This window comes from Coffea arabica, chromosome 7c (genome assembly GCF_036785885.1).
Source record: "Coffea arabica cultivar ET-39 chromosome 7c, Coffea Arabica ET-39 HiFi, whole genome shotgun sequence".
Classification (NCBI taxonomy): Eukaryota; Viridiplantae; Streptophyta; class Magnoliopsida; order Gentianales; family Rubiaceae; genus Coffea; species Coffea arabica.
In genome coordinates, this window is record NC_092322.1 from 2600546 (window position 1) to 2620237 (window position 19692).

Here is a 19692-nt window from a genome sequence, read left to right on the forward strand (position 1 = left end):
TATTCATTTCATTCAGATTGTAAAATTCATTTGAAATATGAATATAATTGTAAAAATGTACCCCCAAAGTTGAGACTTGGTAGTTATATAATGGTAGAACCACAAGGGCACGAAATAGTGGATTTAAATTCATCTACAATATTTAGTAGAAATTTATCTACCAAACTTCGAAATCAAAGATTCTAGATGTACAAAGCACTATAAACTAAAACAAGTTTTAAATATAATAAATAACAAGGTCATACACTTCAAGTTTATTGAATACCCACAAAAAGTTGTCATGTTGTTCGATTCAAGCATATTAGGAGGAATTGCGTTCATATGATCCACAAAACAAGTTGATTACCAGCCCATTTTCATGTAACTTAAACCTTTCCAATGACTGTTCTATCAGTATTGGCATCCATAGTTGCAACACTCATTGGAATCATACATTTCATATGTAGCAAATAATTAAGATTTTTAGGTAATTCATGAAGTACTTTCTCACAAATATCATTCGATAGTTCTATGTAAGAGTACTTATCAAGACCGATATTAAGAATCCTGATTCTCTTTCCCTTGTAGTGAATTACAATGTCATATGCAACTATAGGTGACATCCTATTTTATACAATTAATCATTAGTATCATAATTGTTACTAAAATCAAAACTTGAATAATAAACTGAAACCTTCTTTATCATATAGGAATAACATCTAGGAGCACCTTTCACAATACAAAAAACTGGGCGCTGGGAGTGTTTGGATAGCACAAATATTTCAAATAATATTTCGCTTGCATCATAAATACATTTTCCAACCCACCTTTTTATATTTCCCAATTACCTTTTTATTTCACATACATCACATCACAAAACGTACTACAGTAATTATTCCAAATAATATTTCAAATAATACCTTATCCAAACAATTATAATTTTTTGTTCATTTACCCACATTATATAGGTTTGTTATCTCGAAACAATCTCAACTAATCTTTCATTCTTCCATTACCAGCATTTATTGCTCGACAAGTTTTACAAGTAGTACAACTAATAAATTGAATAGAAAAATATTATGCTTGGAAGACTTATTTTTCCCCATATTTCTAGGACTCTAGGGACTGATTTTGTAAGGGTATTTCAGTCACTTTACTGTTGTTGAAGATGATACCTGGTCACTTCAAAATGAAATGGGAGGGCAGTGTAATTTTTGATATTAAAAGGTATTTATGTGTAATTATTAGAAACCAATTATTCCAAGAATTTCTACTGCTAATTTTTTTTGCTTTGAATTTGAAGTACGTTACGTTCAGGCCTTTCAGTTTCAGCATAATAGTCCTTTGCCAACACCCCCACCCGCAACCCCAAAAAAAGTATAAAAAAAAAAAAAACACACACACACACACACACACACACACACACACACACACAATTATTATTGTCGCTTTGGGGCTCCCTCAATTTAAACCTCACTTGCTCCTTACTTCTTCTCCCCCTCCCGACTTAAAACCAAACATCTCTCTCTCTTTCCTCTCTGCGTCTCGGCTAAGCAAATTCAAAAAGGTAAGGACGAGTCATAAGAAAATTTCTAACCAATCGATCATATTAGTCATTTTATCCTAACCGTTCAGATTTGGTCTTCTTGTCTCAATCTTTAAGAGCTCTAGTAATTTCAACAAAATGTGAATTTTTATATGTTGTTAATTCCGACTAGTTTGAAGCTTATTTTTTTGGCTCTCGCTGATCCGTTTTTTAGCTTCTGTGTTTTCATTTTTAGCATTTGTTAAATGATCTGTTTGTTTTGGTTTTAGATCGGTTAGTTTTTAGCACTAACGATGAAACAAGCGATTCAATTGTAGTTGATGCGTTTTTAGAAATTTTAGATTTTAGGTGACTCGCGGAATTTTCATGACCTGGTAATTGTCTTTTATCAGATCCTTTTGTTGGATAGATGGTTTAATTCGTTTAAACTGTGAATGATTTCTCAATGTGGATTTATGTTGAGTTACTTCAATAATTTTCACTGCTACAAGTTTAGGAATTGGATCTCCTTCAACTTTTTTCGCGTAGATTTCTTTCTCGTAGTTCAGTATCAGTCCGTTGTTGTAAAAAGTTAATTTGATGAATGTTTGTGCCACTGATCTATAGGGACAACTCGATCTAGCATGTTTAGTTTTCTCGATGAAATCGTAAGAAATTTTATGGCTTCTTGTTGATACAGTAAGATTACTGAAAGAGAATGGGTCGGGGAGTCAGTGCTGGGGGAGGTCAGAGTTCTCTGGGCTACCTCTTTGGAGGTGGAGAGGCCGCTAACACTCCTCCAGCTGCTAAGACTGAAGTTAAGGCTTCAAATGGTGAGTCTTCCACCAAGCCTGCTGCTGTTTCACAGCCTGTGGATGCCATTAAGCAAGTTCCAGCCGGCATTCAAAGTAATAACGCCAACAACTATATGCGGGCAGATGGCCAAAACTGTGGAAATTTTCTGACGGTATGACTCTTTGCGTTAGTTCTATGCTATTTTATTATGTATTGTCAAGTTCTTGTTGCTCTGGAATAAGTATTGCTTGCATGGAGGACGTAAAGAAGCATTACCTTACCTGGAAAGAGATCCACAATCTGACTCATCTATAGTTTGGGTTTAAGTCAGAATCAAATACAACATTTAGCCTGCAATACACAATGCATGTATCAGATAATCTTTCGCACACATTGCCTCATGGGTTAATAAGCTATGAACATATCTATGCATTTTGATTCATCGTTGAACTAATGAATTGGAGGAGTATTAGTATGATATGCAAGTTAAATTCCTTCTGGACAATTTAATGTGAAAGAGTCACTTCGCTACCCATTACTGTCATTCTATGATGCATAGCTGATGGGTTAGCTGACTGGTGATAAGGCTTTACTGCAATTTTTTTGGATGTGTCATGTTTATGAACCTGCTGGAATCGTCAATAGCATCTCTAGCACAAATCCTCATGGCAGCTGTAGATGCTATCATGACTCCATTCTGTTAAAAGAAAGAATTATGGAGGTTTACCATATTTGTCATGTTAATCCTCCTAGAAGATTCTTACGTATTTCGCCAGTTTGCGGTCTATATCATAGAACACTCTCTTCCTTGATAAGCAAACTGCAATTGATTTCGAGACACCAGTATTATCTGTTTACTATACTAGATCAGTTTCAGATGCAACTTAGCAACTGCAAATTAGCAGATGCAACTTGTGCTCTGCCTCCACCCCAATGGCGTACTGCCATCCCTTGAACTTGATAGCCAAATAGGTTTGCACTTTCTAGATGGTGCATAGTGTTAATAATCTTATCTTTTGAGAGCTTGATTTGATTGTTGATTTAGTTATAGTGGGTAGCCATCATGCTTTTGCTTGTCTTGACATTTCTGGAAGCTGCCAAGCATTTCTAAGAATCATAATCTTCTTACTGCAGGAAAGGCCGTCAACCAAGGTCCATGCTGCTCCTGGCGGTGGTTCTTCACTTGGTTACCTGTTCGGTGATGGCAAGAAATGATTTGTACTTGAGACCTGTGGCCTGTGGCCTGTTGCTTGTGCAATTACTTTGAAAAACAAAAATTCCTTATTATTTGATGTTTGGATCGTGAAATTTATGTGGAACTGTCTAATTTTCAGTCACTTCCGTGATTGAATTTGACAATGGGAGTTATAAAAGCAATGCTGGAAACGAAGGCATTTGCTGATAATCTCTCTTGTTTCTATTGGAACAGGCATGTTAATGGAAGTAATATGCTAGTGATACATGTTCTTTTTTTGAGTGATATGTTACTGCTACGTGTTCATGAAGAGTAATCTGTTAGCAGTACATCAGCTATGTTCTGTGACTATGACGCTATGTACATCAGCTGTGTTTTGTGACAATGACGCTGTGTATTGGGAGTGCAGGTCAGAATACAGAGCGATAGTCAGAACGAAGCGCTCTCCAAACAGAGGGTTGCTTTTACTTTTCGGGCTTTAGGCCTTCACAATCGGGAAAGGCTGTAAATTTGCTGCTCTAGTTTTTGTTTTGTGCTCTCCGAAGGCTGTAAATTTGCAGCTTTCGATTTTGTTTTGTGCTTCTGTTTTAAACCTTTACGATCGACAAGGGATTGTATTTCTATTTCTCATTTTGCTTCACAACTGCCTATTAATTGCGTTAAGAGGGGAGGTAGCCACTCTTGTTTTTGTTTTTTATTTTATGCGGTCAAAATGCATGGCTCATTGGTTTGGATTGTCTAAGATTGTGCTAATTCCAACTTATCGAACGCTAAACCCTGAATCTGCATTGCACTTCTAGAATGGTAGATTTTGACGATTGTACATAGGCTCTTTAGCAAGAATTATTTGTCAATTGAAGAGGTCTCTTATCACTCAAAGCAAAAATTTATACAATCCATTTCCTCTAAACTGAAGAAGTGCAGAAATCCCAGTCACCAGCTTTGTTATCAATCGAGCTTCAAAAATTGATTGCCAAATTTGTATCAAATCAGCCCCAGATCAAAATCTACCGCATAGTCTGAAGTAAAATAAACTAAATTTCGGCACTATTTTCGAGGAGATTTGAATGCCGTTCCTCCTTCAACCAAAACAGGTTTGTTAACCAGAATAATGTAGAACGGTTAAACCCCAATTTAATCCACAAGCATGTCATGAACACATCTAATCATTATCTTCTATCTATCAAAGTCCCACCCTGCTGAATGTTGAGCTTCAGAGATCTCAGAAAGAGCACAAACAAATGCCAACTGAAAGTCATAAAACACCTTCAGCACATATCACACACCTAATCAACTTAAAAATGGGCCTAGCAGACCAGAAACAATAAAAAAGCCAAAGAAAGCTTAGGATATGCTTTGAACAAAGAAACTCAAAGCATTTGTAGAAACTATAAACCACAAATGAAGGAAACAACAGAACATCTACCAAAAAGGTTCTTCAATCAAATTAAAGTTTCAATTTTGTGACTTCGAATCAAATGAAATTCGTTCGAGACCTACAACGAAACAGTCATAAGGATAATAACAACACCAAAATTGATTAAAACACCACCATCTTTAATTAAGCTACTAATTAAACCAAAAGTTCTTTTTTTTTTTTGAGGGGGAGGGTAAAAAGCTCGAGACAAATAAAGGTAACATGATGGTGACGGCGGACGCAGAAAATTTAGAAGCCGAGCTTGGTGCGGCGCCAGTGGCGGCGCTTGGCATTGTAGCGGATGGTGTTGTCAGTGCGCATGCGGATCCAATAAGGGATGGGCCTGTTCTGCCTCTGCTTCTTCGCCAGCTTCTTCTTTATCATGAAGGTCTTGTGGGACGGCTGATTGAACGTCCAAGAGAAACAAAACGCATTTCAGCAGTCACGATTCACGACTAAGAAGGAATACGGAAAGCAATAGAAGAGAAAGATGAAGTCAGAGGAGCTTACCATCTTCGGTTGCTGTAAGTTGAAGGAGAGCACCGGCGGGAGGATGGGTTGGCTTCGGAATAGCTGCAGAGAGGCTGAAAGCGAGGCGGCCGAGAAACATAAACCCTAAATCAAATGAACATATATAGTGGGACTATATGTACTCTGGAGTTATGGGGCGGACTACTTACGACCTTTCTGAGGTCTTGACCGCCTGGCCCAGTTACCCAAACTCTTTCAGATGAGCCCAAACAGGGTGTCTCCCACTAGTACTCGTAGAATTGAGTCAAAAAAGAAAAACAAATACTCATACAAAAGTAAACCTCAAGAAAGTAGAGACAGAAATTATTAGCAAATATGGGAGGAAAACTTTTGTAATGAACTAAAAAGAATTTACTACTATTTATCTATGCTAGATCTTTATTTTACCCAAGAAAAAATTGCCCGTGTTTTTTTTTCACCGTGGAAAGCCTGTAATGCTAAACATAATATAAGAGCTTTCCAGAATATTTACCTAATTTAAAAAAAGCAAAAAAGAGAGTTTATGAAGCTAAAAATGAAGGGTGTGAATCATTACTTAATAAAAAATCCAAATAGAACATAACATTTAAAATCAATTAGTAACGTAAATAAATGTGTGTACCCGGAATATAAGGTTGTGTTTGGATTGCATTTTCGGTCATTTTTCATGGAAAAATTACTGTAGTGATTTGATATATGTGAGGGAAAAATGTGATAGGGAAATGTGATCATGAAAAACGACAATATTTTCCGACGGAAACAAGCAATCCAAACAAGGCAAGCATATAAAGAACATGTTTCTTTGGACCTCTACCTTTGGGCGTGTGCGTGCTTTTTTTTCCCCCTATTTGTTATTGAGTAAATCTTATATACATTAACGGTATATACACTATCATGGTTAGATATATGACATATATGCAAAATTTGAGTTTCAAATTTAAATTCGAATTATATGTCATGCATTTAATGATGAAAATGTATACATTACCGTGTATAGGAAATTAATCATTTGTTTAATAGTAAACATTTACCTTGTCATGTTAGCAATTCTTTTCTAGAGTGAAGGCATTTGACCTCTTGAGTAGGGATGACAAATCCCCCCCCTGCCCCGTCCGCCGCTCCCCTAACCCGTCCCATTTCTTCCACAGGGTTATATAATTTTATTATAGTTAAATTTTTGCAAATAATCAAGTACTAAAATATCAACACATCACCAAATTATTATTCATTGTAATTTCACAATTGAAACTTATAAAAACAATCAAACAAAAGTTATTTGAATACAATCCAACATGATGAAATAAATACAACTAAAGTAGTCAAGTTTTCACTTTTGGCACAAATACAATCACTAATTCATTATTGTGCTTGTGTTTTTTTTAAGAAAAAAATTTTATTGTATTAAGTGTAATTAGGGATTTAGTATAAATGTATTAGCAAATTTAGTATAACAATTAATAATTTGTATTAGTACACATATATAATTATTAGTATAATTGATGATATCAGTTATATTATATATACTAATATACATTATATAATACATATAATTAATAATATCATTATCATAAGTTTGTAACTAATTAATTTATATATTATATATATATAATTATATACCTATATATTTTATATATTTATTTTTTTAAAACGGGTGGCGGGGCGGGGGTACACTCCCCCGATCCCCTGCCCGTTTCTAAGCAGGGTTCCTCCCGCCCCCTCCCTATTAGTCCCCTGTGGGGTGGGTGTCCGCAGTCACCATCACCCATTGCCATCCTTACTTTTGAGCGATCCGGTATTTTGAGTATTTACACCTATGATTCTTAGCAATTGCACTCGCCTTTTTTGAGTTTTAAAAAAATAGCACTAATCTTCCATGTTACGGAGGTCAATGCTTTTTTTGAAACTTTAGACGAGGTGAATGCAATTATTAGAAACCTCAGGAGAGATTTATGCAATTGTCCCTTCTTTGAATGCCCGCAACGGAGCGCATGGGAGATAAAATTTATAAAAAAAAAAAAACTTGAAAATCAGGAAAGGTTCAAAGAGGTTTCTAATTTAATATAACATGAACCTGAAAGGGGGAGGAAATAAAAAGATACTCTTTACTAATTTAAAAAAAAGGAAGAAACGAATAAAAATTCCCTCGGGTACTTGAACTACCCGCAAATTAGGGTTTTATCTTTCTCTGGGTTTCCTCCCTTGCAGAGCCCTTCCCGGCCCTATCCGGCTATCCCCCAGTGCTATTTGCTGCGGAAGCTCAGCAAGTTTTTCCCATAAAAAATTAAAAAAGGAAGTTAGATAAAAGGAAAAATGACAACTGTGGTTCCTACTTCGGAGGAAGATCCTGCGCTCTCCGTCGTCCGATTCACCGCCGAGCTGTCCTGGGCTGATGCGGGTCTCGAGGTTTTCCCCTTCTTCACCACTTCTCTGTAACATCGTCTTATAGCTCTTGTCTGAGATTGCTCCTCAACAAACACACTCATATTATTGAGATTATTGATGCATATATGTACAACCAATAAAAAAAATATAGATATGTATGTTTTGTAATTTGTTAGACGTAGGAACGAGTAGAATTTGAATTTTGTACTTCTTTTTTAAAATTTTGTTCGTATCATGGATGCGTGTGCCAATATTAGGTATCGGAGGCACAGGTAAATAGCTTGTGCATGGAGGCGCAGGAGTGCATGATTGAAGGTAGATGGCTGGATTTGGCTTCTCTCATGCTTACGTCTGCTGATTTGATCTTTTCCAAAGCTTCCGAGAAAGGTAATTTCTCTTGAGAAATTAAATATCTAATTATAGTATGAATTTGCGAAACGTAAATCATCACATTGATTAGTATTCTCCTTTTTTCTTTTCTTTTTTTTTTTTTTTTTTTTTTTGGTGGGTGGAGGTTTCATTAGTAGTAAAATTGAATAGGGAACTAGGGATTCAATAAATAGATTTCTTAAAGAATTGCAACCTCCTGTTAGTTATCAAAATTTTCTCATTGCCGAGTATAGAACACGAGGAACCAAATTGTTTTACTAGGTGAGATGACATTCCTGTAGGGCTTTCGACGCATTAAGCGAAGACACCTTTCTCTCTTGGGGAATGGAATTAATGCTTGTCATAAACAATTTTTTCCTCCTCCATTTTTCTCTCTGCAAATGTTCATATTGTTGTACATGGCATAAAATCTGCTATCCAGTGGCTACTTTTACCCCTTCTACTGTATTTAAGTCTTGCTTTGTTTTTTGGTTACATTTTCTTCTCGTGTGTTTTTCTTGGAGGTTCTCGTGCTTTCTATTTGTCAATTGTACGAGTGACCTAATACTTGTTGGTTTTTTCATCAGATCTTGAGTGTGTTTTCACTGTGATTTGCAACCTTGTTAAGAAGGCTGAAAATTTTGATCAAGTACACAAGATGGCAGATATCATATCCTCCAAAGTCACCCAACAGCCCAATGTTAAACCTGCATTGCGAGTAAAAATGTAATACACACCATTGATGATTATTTATCAGCTTAGTAAGCCTGGATGCTTTCTTGCACTTAGTCTTTTCTCTTTGTTGAAACATAACAGTTTGTTCAACCTCTACAATCTGCTGGAGAACCCAGCTAGCTGCTTCTTTGTGTACATGAAAGCTCTTAGCGTGGCAGTCAGTGGAAAAGTCACTGAACATGTAATACCATCATTCAAGAATATAGATAGCTTCTTGAGGGAATGGAATCTTGGGGTGAAGGATCAGAGAGAGCTCTTCCTCACCATCTCTAATGCATTGAAAGAAAATAAGAGGTAGGAAATGTTTCAGGTTGTCAATTAATCTTTTGTACTCATTGTACTTGCTATGACGTCTCTTGCCCAAAGTATGTTGTCTCATTTCATCTTATTTGTCTATTTGTGGGGTCCCAGCTCTGCAAAGGATTCTTTCAAGTTTCTCACTAGATATCTCGCAACCTTTTCTGATGAAGATGCATATGCTCTGAGTGAAGCAAAGGAAGAAGCAGTCCGTGCTATAGTTGATTTTGTGAAGGCACCTGACATGTTTCAGGTTTCACTTGTCTGTCTCTTTGCATTGCATATAAACTGGTTGTGAGGAGCTCCAAGGCTTGGTTGAATCTGACTTTATGGTGCATGATTATTCATCTCCAAATGTTACATTAAATTTTTTCTTTAATGTAATTTTGAGCTGCAGTGTTACATATATGCTTTTATACTTAATTATCAATTTGGTACGTCGGAACTTATTTGTGTGATGTGTCAGCGTTATTGAGTCATTTGTATCTTGGAATGGGAAACCTACAACTCATCAATCAAGTTAGATTTTGTTCTTGTGGTCTTGGAGTACAGTAGTTGTATTTCTACTTCCATAGTTATGTGAATAGTTGATAAACTGGACGAACTTGGCAGATGCTATGTCTTCTTGGAATACAGCTATATGTCAATCTTGTAGAGGGTGAAAAGCTGTATGCCTTTTACGAAACCAAGGACCTAATTTAGTTTGTGTGCAACTTGTACTGGTGCATCTGGAAGTTACTCTTGCTATTATGTTTTGGATAAGCTATTTCATTCTTCCTGTTCGGATAATGATTCTTTTATGCTTTTTCTTGCTAGTGTGACCTGCTAGATATGCCTGCTGTGGCACAGTTGGAGAAGGATGCTAAACATGCATTGGTATATCAGCTTCTGAAGATCTTCTTGACTCAGAGGCTGGATGCTTACTTGGATTTTAGTACTGCAAATTCTACTTTGCTGAAAAGCTACGGTATTATCTTATACGTGTGCAGTTGTGGTCCATTTGATGTACCAGCGTCATGCTTTTTTTAGTTTAACTCTTGCCTATAATTGCTTGTTTGGATTATACAGGACTTGTTCATGAAGATTGTATAGCTAAAATGAGGTTGTTGTCATTGGTTGATCTTGCCTCCAATGAATCTGGCCAAGTTCCTTATTCTTTGATCAGGGACACACTGAAGGTGATTTTTCATTTTCCTTTTCTGAAGTCTAATGATTCTGCAACATTTTAATATTTATTGTGTTAGATGTTGACATTTTCACAGATTGAAGGGGATGAGGTTGAATCATGGGTTGTTAAAGCAATCACAGCAAAGTTAATCGACTGTAAGATAGATCAAATGAATGAAATAGTAATTGTGAGGTACAGAATTTGCAGTTTTCTTTTCCTCTACTCAGATTAACCAGTGGTGAGATGTGATGTTGGCACTTACAGCAGTTACTTTGTGTTATTATGTGAGTAGACGTGGTACAGAGCGTGTTTTTGGGCCACACCAGTGGGAAATACTCAGAGCAAAGCTTGTGAATTGGAGGGTAAGTTCTCTAGCTTCAGTCATATAAACTCCTTTTGGGCACTGCACTCTGAAAATCTGAAATTTATAACCACCAAAGTTGTTAATTTTGCCTTTAGCGGTGTCACCTTTTTTGTGTATGGTGGTATGCCTGTAATAACCTTCTCTTGATGTTAAAGCTGACGGTCATGTTTGTACTGCTTCACCACTGTTACCGGGTTTTCCTTAACTATAAAGTGTTTTTTGGGATCATTTATTTCTGCTGAATTTTTTGCAGACCAATATTGCAAACGTCATTACCTCCATTCAGGCTAACAAGATATCAGAAGACAGCACACAAGAAGGATTGATGATTCGCTGAAATTTGTTCGTTGATCAGCCATTGGTCCATGGAAATCGTTGGGTACCAGACAGAAATGGGCTTCCATGTGGAAAAATCGCAATCTCTGTTGTTACTTTTGATGTCAGATAACATTTTGTATCTTTATAGCCTCGGTTTAGGTTAAATTTAAAGACAGCAAAAAGAAAGGTTGAAAATCTGTGTTGCATGTCACAAAATTTTGGAGTCATTTAAGCTGTATGGAAACAATTTTGACTCGTGACCATGAGTTGCTTAGTTTGATTCAATCGACTTCTGCAGTGTATGTTATTTTGTAATTGGGGCCGTTGGAACTCTTCTCATCCTCCTAAATTTCAGCATATTGAGGGAGCTGCAAAAGCAATCTCATTCATTTGTTTTATTACCAATGTCTTTGCGTGTCACTTGCGTTGCTATTTAATTAAACAAGTGCAAGATGAAAGTTCTAAAAAGCTACAGAGGAAAAACTCTAGTTTAAGTGCAAGAGCAAAGTTCTAAAAGCTACGACAAAAGAGCACCTGTTCATACTTATGAGGTATTTATGGCAGATTTTGAGGAATTTCCAGAAGAGATGTACCATGTTTTGAAAGAGAGTTGATGCTGGGCGGTGGAAAACTGTTGAGTACTGATAATTTATTTCTACAGAATCGAACACGTTGGCAGACATTCGCACCATTTTGCATCCAACTCTTGTTATTATGAAAGGCCTTGTGTTTTCTTTTGTAATTGGTAGATGCGCATGGCCAGTTTTTCATACATCATTTCTTCATCGAAACTGGAAATTGGTTCACTCACACCAACAAAATCTCATTTTGTTCCGAAAGGTTACACGGGGCAATCAGTGTAAGTAATTGTTTCTTTCATAATACACTAAATATGCAACCTTTTCCTGGTTACAAACGGTAATATGAACTGGTTGCTGGGAACATAAGATATGCAAGTTCTGTCCACTTTTGCTTCCAGTAGTTTGTTGTTGAAGGATCCTACTATTGCACTGTCGGAAATTCCAAAGGAACCACAGATGATCTTAGCTCAGTTCACTTTTTGGTGAACTGCTCCAGTGCACTTCATTCCAAAGTTACAAGATCAGTGTCGCTTTTGGGTGCCTGTAATTGCCTCCTCACTAATGCAGTGTAAATTCCATCCCTGTTCAGCAGCTCTTCATGGGTGCCACTTTCAGCTATCTGGCCATCAGATATGACTGCAACTGTGTCAGCGCTTTTGACAGTAGAAAGCCTGTGTGCTATGACCAGAACAGTCCTGCCTCTCATTAGAGAATCCATGGCATCCTGTACATAAATTACAAGTCAGCGGAATATGCTGGAACTGGTTTGGAGACATGAAAAAGATGCAAAATGATCCTCACAGTAACATTTACTTATGGTATGAGAAAAATAATGCAGAACTACTAGCCACTGAACACAAAACACTGATTATAAATGGAGAAGGTACTGAAAATTTTATTAAGACTTTAACATCAACTCACGAATGACAATAAAATAGCATTGCCCAATTTGGAACACGAATTTTAGGAGCATATTAATCATAGAGTTTTCATACAAAAAGGAATTACGACAGGATAATTAATCTCACCTGTACAAGGTACTCGCTCTCAGCATCTAGAGCACTTGTTGCTTCATCCAATAGCAAAACTCTTGGGTTCATCAAGAGAGCTCTTGCTATCGCAATTCTTTGCTTCTGGCCTCCTGATAACCTCAATCCACGTTCTCCAACAACAGTTTGATATTTATCAGGAAACGATGCAACAAAATCATGTGCATTAGCCATTTTCTGCAGTATTTAATCCCATTAGTATTAGTCAGTGACTCAAATGCCCAGGCAAAGAAATCACAACATAAAACAAAAGCATGAAATAGAAACACGGAGGTACTTACAGCAGCATTTTCTATGTCTGTGCTGCTTGCTTTGCCATCAAAACCATATGCAATGTTCTCTTCTATGGAACAATTAAAAAGAACAGGTTCCTGGCTCACTATACTGATCTTTAAGTAGACATGCAGACAAGAAGCACAAAACTTCAGTGTATTGGGGGACACAATGTTATTGTGTTATAAATTGCTCAAAAAACAACCTTAAAGTGTTTCTGAAACTAACTTCAGGGATAGCAGGACTAGAATACCTTCCTGTGTAAATACTCGTGTGATATTTCAACCAAGGAAACTCCATTAAGCAAAATCTTCCCCTTTATTGGGTCATAAAATCTCTCAATCAAGTTAGCTATAGTTGTCTGCAATCAAAATATGGGATTGCTTGATGAGATAATATATCAAAAAGCTCCTCAGATGCAGAAAAAGGCGCCTTCACAGCAAAAAGATAAAAGAACTAGGAAAATACCTTTCCTCCGCCACTTGGACCAACCAGGGCTACTTTTGAACCGGGTTTCAGTTTTAAGGTTATTCCCTGCATTTGTTACAGAACATACTCAACTGTAATCCAGACATGAAAACATGAATGTTTCATCATCTCTCCAGGAAAAGTGTACATAAATTTTTGTCATTTTGATCTTGATATATACTATCAATGAAAAGACTACTCAAAAAAAGCTTTCGATCTAATCTTCATGAAGAACTCAAACAAAGCATCATCTCAGGATGAATATAAATTGTAAATATAAGAAACAGACATTCAATATCTCACTGCTTCATCTAAATGTGAGAAATTTTAGTTCATCAAGGAATGTCATACCTTGAGCACCATATGACTCGGACGAGAAGGGTAAGCAAACCAGACATCCTCCAATGCCACATCTCCATCTGGATTGCTGATCACAAGACCAAATATCAAATTAGCACCAAAGCCAGAGATCCTATGCACCTACAACGGGATTCTTTCTTCTAGTTTAGGGTGGTTTCTGAAAGCGGAAAAGGGCATGTTTATGGGGAAAATTCAACAATCTTTACGAGGGAAACCCCTAGAAACACTTAAAATTACTTTTCCAACAAACAGGGAAAGGAAAGAATTGTAAAAGTTTGAAATGGGTCACGGTCCCCCACCGTGGTTCCTCATCTTCACGTTCCATTCATCAAAATACTGCTTTAGGGTCTTGATATGGAAAATCACATGTTAATGGAAACACTTTAAATCTAGATTGTTATTTAAGCAAGTTTTCATGTATGTCCAACAGACAAGAAGCTAACCCCATGGGACATTTATCTCCTGCTTTAGGCATGGTAGAGACACGATCTAAAATTTGAAAAACTCTCCTACTTGCACCTGCTGCTTTCATAGCTGTTGTATATAATCCTGATAATGATGATATTGAGGACCCAACTGCACAAGGAGTTTTCAGTCAATAAAGGCAATGATAATGTGAAAACTTGAAGCTTTACCATGCAACATTAACTGTTGAAACCATTTGAAAAATGCAATATTCTGCTGCAAGGCTATGGAGAACTTTTGGAGCAGGTTAGATCATTTAAGATAATAAATCATCCAACAAGGTGTCCTCCTTCCATAAAAGCCTTTACTAAATTATCCATGCTTGGAGTTTTATCCAGCCTCTACTAGGGTCATGTAGATACGAAATGGCATCAGCTCCAAGTACAACCTGCATAAATATTCCAGGCTTGGAGTTTTATAATTTTCACCTTTACTACCTTATCCAGTATCTTTCCCATTGACAGTCTTTCCTAGTTAACCTTATCATTTGGATAATGATATTATTAAGGTGTAGATCTAGCTTGATCTTTGCCAAAAATAAATAAATAAATAAAGGAAACCTTTCAGTATGGAATTCTAGTTTGGTCCTCAATAGTTGAAACAAGATCTGACTGTTAAGTAGGGACTTTTTTTTTGGGTGCATTCATGAACTAATAGAAGTTATCATCCTCCAGTTGCCAGATGTCTATGTAAAACACTTAACGTAAAGATAACTTCTGAGTAAATCTTTTAAATATTTCTATCACAAAGAGAAAATAAACGATTTCATAACCTTGGATAATTTCTTTTGGCTATTAAAGTGGAATGGTATCAAATAAAGAACAAGAGATTTACCTGTGAGGCTATAGAGAATGAAGGATGTTAGAGATCCAGTGGTCATGGAGCCAGTTATTGTCAAGTAAGCTCCATATATCACCACTACTATGACAGATAATGTTGATGCAGCATTGAGTCCTCCAAAGAATAGTCCAACCACTTTCTGTGATGGATAATTAGTTTGAGAATCAGACATCAAAGGTACTCCATTTGTGCATCTAAAACTAACAACAGAGGAGAAGTATCTGGGCTATGGAATCTTTTGTGAGTACAGAGTGGAGAAAAGAGACTGACTGCTTGTCGGAGTCCAAGTTTCAATGTCTCATCAACCTTCTCAGAGTAACCTGCTATTGCATACTGTTCTTGGGCAAAAGATCTCACTGTACGAATGGCCCCAAATGATTCCTAAAGGTTAACTAACTAGTCAAACTAATTTGTTGTCTGTTGGTAAGTTTTACACAATATCTCAGTCAAACACAATAAACACAAACCTCGGCAATTGAGGCAGCGACAGCTGCTGCTGCTTGAGTAGCATGTGAAAGTTCCCGAAGATAGCGGCCAAATTTACGAACACCAACTGAAATAACAGGCACGACAGCCAAAGCCAGCACTATAGAACATCACAGAAAATCTTAGTAAGCAACTGCATACAGATTGGATACTGCAGCACAGATGAAAGACCATTAATCACTAACATGTTAACTTCCAAGAAGATGTGAACATGAATCCAATTCCAATGATTGCAGTAGTCACATTTCGTAGTGCCTCTGAAAGATTGGTAGTTGCAGCACTTTTTATGATTTGGGTGTCTTCAGATAGCCTGCTGAGAAGCTCGCCTGTCCGCGAAACATCGAAAAAAGCTATTTCCTGTGGAATTTTTTGTATCAGCACTTTACCAATGTCCAAGTTGGACACAAGGAACATCAATTTTGAGGTGTAAGTGTCAGAATCTTCCAAATCTATACCACCACAGTAATTTGCCATCTTACTGTCTCAACCACCACAGTATAATGTTCTTTACTAAAAGATTCATGGTTCTCAAATTTTGGCAACCAATTTATCAGGAAGGTTGTGGATTGGTACTATAAGATGCATGTATTTCACAAAGGTAATGAACAATGGGAAGCCTTACTTGTTGGATAAGGTGACTAAATAAATTCTTCCTTAGACGAGCAACCACCCTTTCACTGGCTGATGCAAATAACCAAGACCGAATTGCTGTTGATACCGAACTGAACAGAATAGAGGATGAGATACCCGAGAAGTGCTCGGAATAAAAGATAGCAGTGAAAAAGAGGTTGATGATGAATGAGTGCAGGTGAACCTCAGCTTATCTATTTTTATGAAAAATGAAAGCTAGCGCATGGAAAAAACACAACAGCCCCCCACCCCCTCCCCTCACCCACCTCCCTGATATTAAAGATAAATTTTGATCAGACCCCCTTGATATCTAGAGAAAAAAAACAGATCTACTGCATCCTACTGAATTCACAAATTATTTGAGTTAAGCATATAGATTATCAGTTCAAACTGCTGAAATTATACCAGAATGCTATCAGGTATACATGTACTCATGTTAAGCCTTGAAATTAAGTTCGTTATTAAAAGCCCACTTCTCCAATCTTCACACTTGACTAGGGAATTGTATTTACATTAGAAATACTTGTGAATATCAATTTGGTTGTGAGGACAACAGAAATACCCATACCCGATGACAACTATTGAGATGATAGCTATAATTGTGTTCTTGATGGCATCTAGCGCTTCAGCTTGCTGTTCAGGAGTCCTCGTATCCCTTGCTACAATATCTATAATCATGCCACCATACTTTGGCTGCAACACAATACAAATATGGTTAAAGAGCAATCCTACAAAGTTTGAAAATTGGCAAGGTTTTTTGTCAAGAGAGCAGGAAACTGTTATGTATGGAGAAACTTCAATCTGGCTTAATTTTGGAAGATAGCTAATCAGAAGAAGTTTATGATCTGTACTAATAAAAGGAAAAGAAATCCAGCCAGGAGGAAACTATACAGTATGGGTTGGTAGAACAGGAAAAAGGAAACTTGAACTTTGCTGAACAGGGCATGGAATGGATGATATCTCAATCCTTTAGCAACCATTCTTAGAACACTGATTAGCAGGGTTATCATCAAAACTGGGAATGGAATAATCAAGATGAGCATATATTAAGTGCAGAGTTTTGCTGAAGGATAATGAATCAGTACGCAAAATACCGTACTATGAGAATGCTTGATGTGGATGCTATCAGCAATGCTATAGTAGCAACAATTAATTTTCCAGCATCTGGCTTTGCCTACACATTTCAAAGAGACCATGAAGTGTTAGTAAAAGCACCAATGAGACTCCATTCTAGTCATCACAGCTAATGCAAGACTCACCAGAGAAAAGACTCTACCGAATCCAACATTTGCAGCCTGAATTTTGCCACAGAATTTGAACATTATTAGAACAAACCTACTACATAGTGCACAAAGAGATGCAGAATCAAGGAACAGAAATGTAACTACCTCTAATGCACCATGCTCCAGGTCTGTCTTGGGAGCATCAGGGGAACCATCCTCATTTTCCTTCAGTCTAGCCTACAGGTAGAAAGGTAAGTTAAGCCTGTCAAATTTAAGATGAACAAATAAACCGCAGTTATGTATCTGAAGCACTTGATAATCTACCATGCAACATGATTTCTCATATAGCATTCAACAGATACAACATTAATAATACCCTTCACCAAAAAAAAAAAAGGAAGAAGAAGAAGAAGGCAAATTTGATAGGTATATATTACAAGGAGGACAACGACCCATTCTTCTAATTCAGGAGGGACGAGGTGCATTTTGTAAAGTAAGCAAACTGTGAAATGATAATCATTTCCAGTCAAGTGTCCAGATCAAAGTCACTATAGCTTCCATTTGTGTCCAGGCCAATGCTGATGCAATACAAAATGAAAAGATTAGCCATTTCCTAGCGTGAAGGATCTACTCTCTGATCAGCACAAATCAGTCGATGAACAAGGCTAGTCATTGTTAAGCTCTGGTATCGTGAAATCAGAATGCAAAGTTTCCAGTAGGGATATTTCAGGCGAAATACCTGTTCCCAGGATTTCTAGAAGAATAAACACAACAAAACACCAGTATAAAAGCTAGTAAAAGTTTAAAGCCAAAATTCTCAAGTCATGAAGTTCTTCATATAAGTACTATCTCCCTAAAGACCGCTGTGTATTAGGTTTGACAAATCCAATCAGACTTAGCCCTTGAAGCAGGTTAGACCGTACTGGCCTCCACCATGTTTCACGCACCATGTGTAGCTGCCGGTGCAGAAAAAAAGCACCAACCAAAATTGGCTGCTGCAACATGCCTTGCCAAATGCCCCAAAAGTAAGATAATGCAAGCCATCGAGTAAGTCGACAAAATCACGGTACTGCTACAACAAGAAGCAACACGAAATTTCACATAGCAAAAGGGTACAATGCGTGATCAATGAATCAAAACAAAATACACCAGATGATTAGAGGATCCCCGGAACAAGTAAAACAGACAAGGAAAGACAGAAATTTTGATGAAAAAGCTTGCCTGTTTATTCAAAAGAGAGACTCTTTCGCTACCAGTGGACATGATAGACTTCGACGTCCAATCCAAATGCTGTTTCTTCCCCATGAAAAGTAATAACTGAAGAAGCTAGTTAAATAATCAAATACAATTAAAGGAAATTCAAAGCCAAAGAATGAATGTTCCTTTGGCTTCCTTCCCCAGAAGATAACTAGGAGCTGACCTAAATTAAAATTCTTCCAAGAAAACCAATAGAAAAAGAAAATGAAAACTTCGCGGACTATGGAAGCTACGCTGACGCAAGGATTATTACTGGGTCAAAATCCCATCAAGGTATCCTATTGATTCTAGAATTTAGTGAATAATAATCCCACCACCAAACCAAGAATCCTCCTCCTCGACCTGAAGGGCAGTTATAATGCCAACACACATTTTATAGAATGTAATCAAATGCTACCACCAGAACGCTAATACTCATAGAGAGGTTGATCTCTCACTCACTCTCAGGAGTTGAGACGTTGAGATTTTCACGTGCTTTCGGGACCAAACACTAATCAATCAAGGAAGAAACGATTTTTGCCTCATTCGCCCCCTTTTTGACTTAACTTTCATTACTTGAGGCGGGCTTAGTACCAAACTTTCATGCAAAGTGTTACGGGTCGATGCGAGGTTGGTTTCTTTCTTTTGAAAGCAATAATAAGACCTTTTTTCTATTCTTTTGAAAGCAATAATAAGACCTTCGTCAAGTAACGCCTTGCTGTCTAGTCCCAGATAATATGGTCTAGTTCTCACCTCTCCCCTGTCCCCCCACAAGTCTCTATTCCTTAGTAATAAAAAGTTGGGTGTTTTCGCTCCGGTCATCACTGTGGTTTAAGTTATAAAAAAAGTCTGAGTGTTTTCACTCCGATCGTCACTGTAGTAATTACTGATCATTCTCGTCAAAATTCTTATAGTAATTACTAACACAGTTTTCGCGTGTATTTAATTATTTTATTTTTTTTATTTTCCTGCCACGATCAAAACATACTCTCGAAAACATGAGTTACTTACAAAAGCAATTGCTCGT

The 19692-nt window shown here is 37.1% G+C and overlaps 4 protein-coding genes across 6 annotated transcripts; 2 read left to right on the forward strand and 2 right to left on the reverse strand.

Annotated features, from left to right (window-relative positions):
* Window positions 1-1389: 1389 nt before the first annotated feature.
* LOC113699165 (protein SPIRAL1-like 2) lies at window positions 1390-3804 on the forward strand. Its single transcript, XM_027219308.2, has 3 exons — window positions 1390-1546; window positions 2205-2471; window positions 3434-3804. Exons 2-3 carry the CDS (start codon window positions 2223-2225, stop codon window positions 3512-3514), a joined length of 330 nt encoding a protein of 109 aa, XP_027075109.1. The 5' UTR covers window positions 1390-1546; window positions 2205-2222; the 3' UTR covers window positions 3515-3804.
* A 1124-nt stretch (window positions 3805-4928) lies between these two features.
* On the reverse strand, window positions 4929-5562 carry LOC113698022 (large ribosomal subunit protein eL39x). Its single transcript, XM_027217688.2, has 2 exons — window positions 5422-5562; window positions 4929-5313 (listed from the first exon to the last, which is right to left on the reverse strand). The coding sequence occupies exons 1-2, from the start codon at window positions 5422-5424 to the stop codon at window positions 5161-5163; spliced, it is 156 nt and encodes a 51-aa protein (XP_027073489.1). The 5' UTR covers window positions 5425-5562; the 3' UTR covers window positions 4929-5160.
* A 1956-nt stretch (window positions 5563-7518) lies between these two features.
* Window positions 7519-11452, forward strand: LOC113699339 (uncharacterized). Of its 2 annotated transcripts, none has more exons than XM_027219636.2 (10): window positions 7519-7824; window positions 8061-8190; window positions 8760-8898; window positions 8989-9201; window positions 9319-9457; window positions 10021-10171; window positions 10273-10382; window positions 10467-10564; window positions 10665-10734; window positions 10990-11452. In XM_027219636.2, the coding sequence occupies exons 1-10, from the start codon at window positions 7732-7734 to the stop codon at window positions 11071-11073; spliced, it is 1227 nt and encodes a 408-aa protein (XP_027075437.2). In that variant the 5' UTR covers window positions 7519-7731; the 3' UTR covers window positions 11074-11452. The 2 variants fall into 2 exon arrangements, with proteins under 2 accessions (XP_027075437.2, XP_027075436.2); XM_027219635.2 differs by having other exon boundaries at window positions 7588-7824; window positions 10449-10564; window positions 10990-11270.
* Window positions 11453-11846: 394 nt separating this feature from the next.
* On the reverse strand, window positions 11847-19282 carry LOC113699387 (ABC transporter B family member 27-like). 2 transcript variants are annotated; one of them, XM_027219735.2, is made up of 18 exons: window positions 18651-18783; window positions 18377-18498; window positions 17595-17666; window positions 17466-17501; window positions 17306-17380; window positions 16775-16899; window positions 16199-16298; window positions 15762-15933; window positions 15558-15676; window positions 15361-15471; window positions 15085-15229; window positions 14229-14361; window positions 13777-13852; window positions 13426-13491; window positions 13211-13318; window positions 12966-13073; window positions 12664-12861; window positions 11847-12359 (listed from the first exon to the last, which is right to left on the reverse strand). In XM_027219735.2, exons 2-18 carry the CDS (start codon window positions 18431-18433, stop codon window positions 12138-12140), a joined length of 1923 nt encoding a protein of 640 aa, XP_027075536.1. In that variant the 5' UTR covers window positions 18434-18498; window positions 18651-18783; the 3' UTR covers window positions 11847-12137. The 2 variants fall into 2 exon arrangements, with proteins under 2 accessions (XP_027075536.1, XP_071913217.1); XM_072057116.1 differs by lacking the exon at window positions 18377-18498 and having other exon boundaries at window positions 18651-19282.
* Between the last annotated feature and the right edge of the window lie 410 nt (window positions 19283-19692).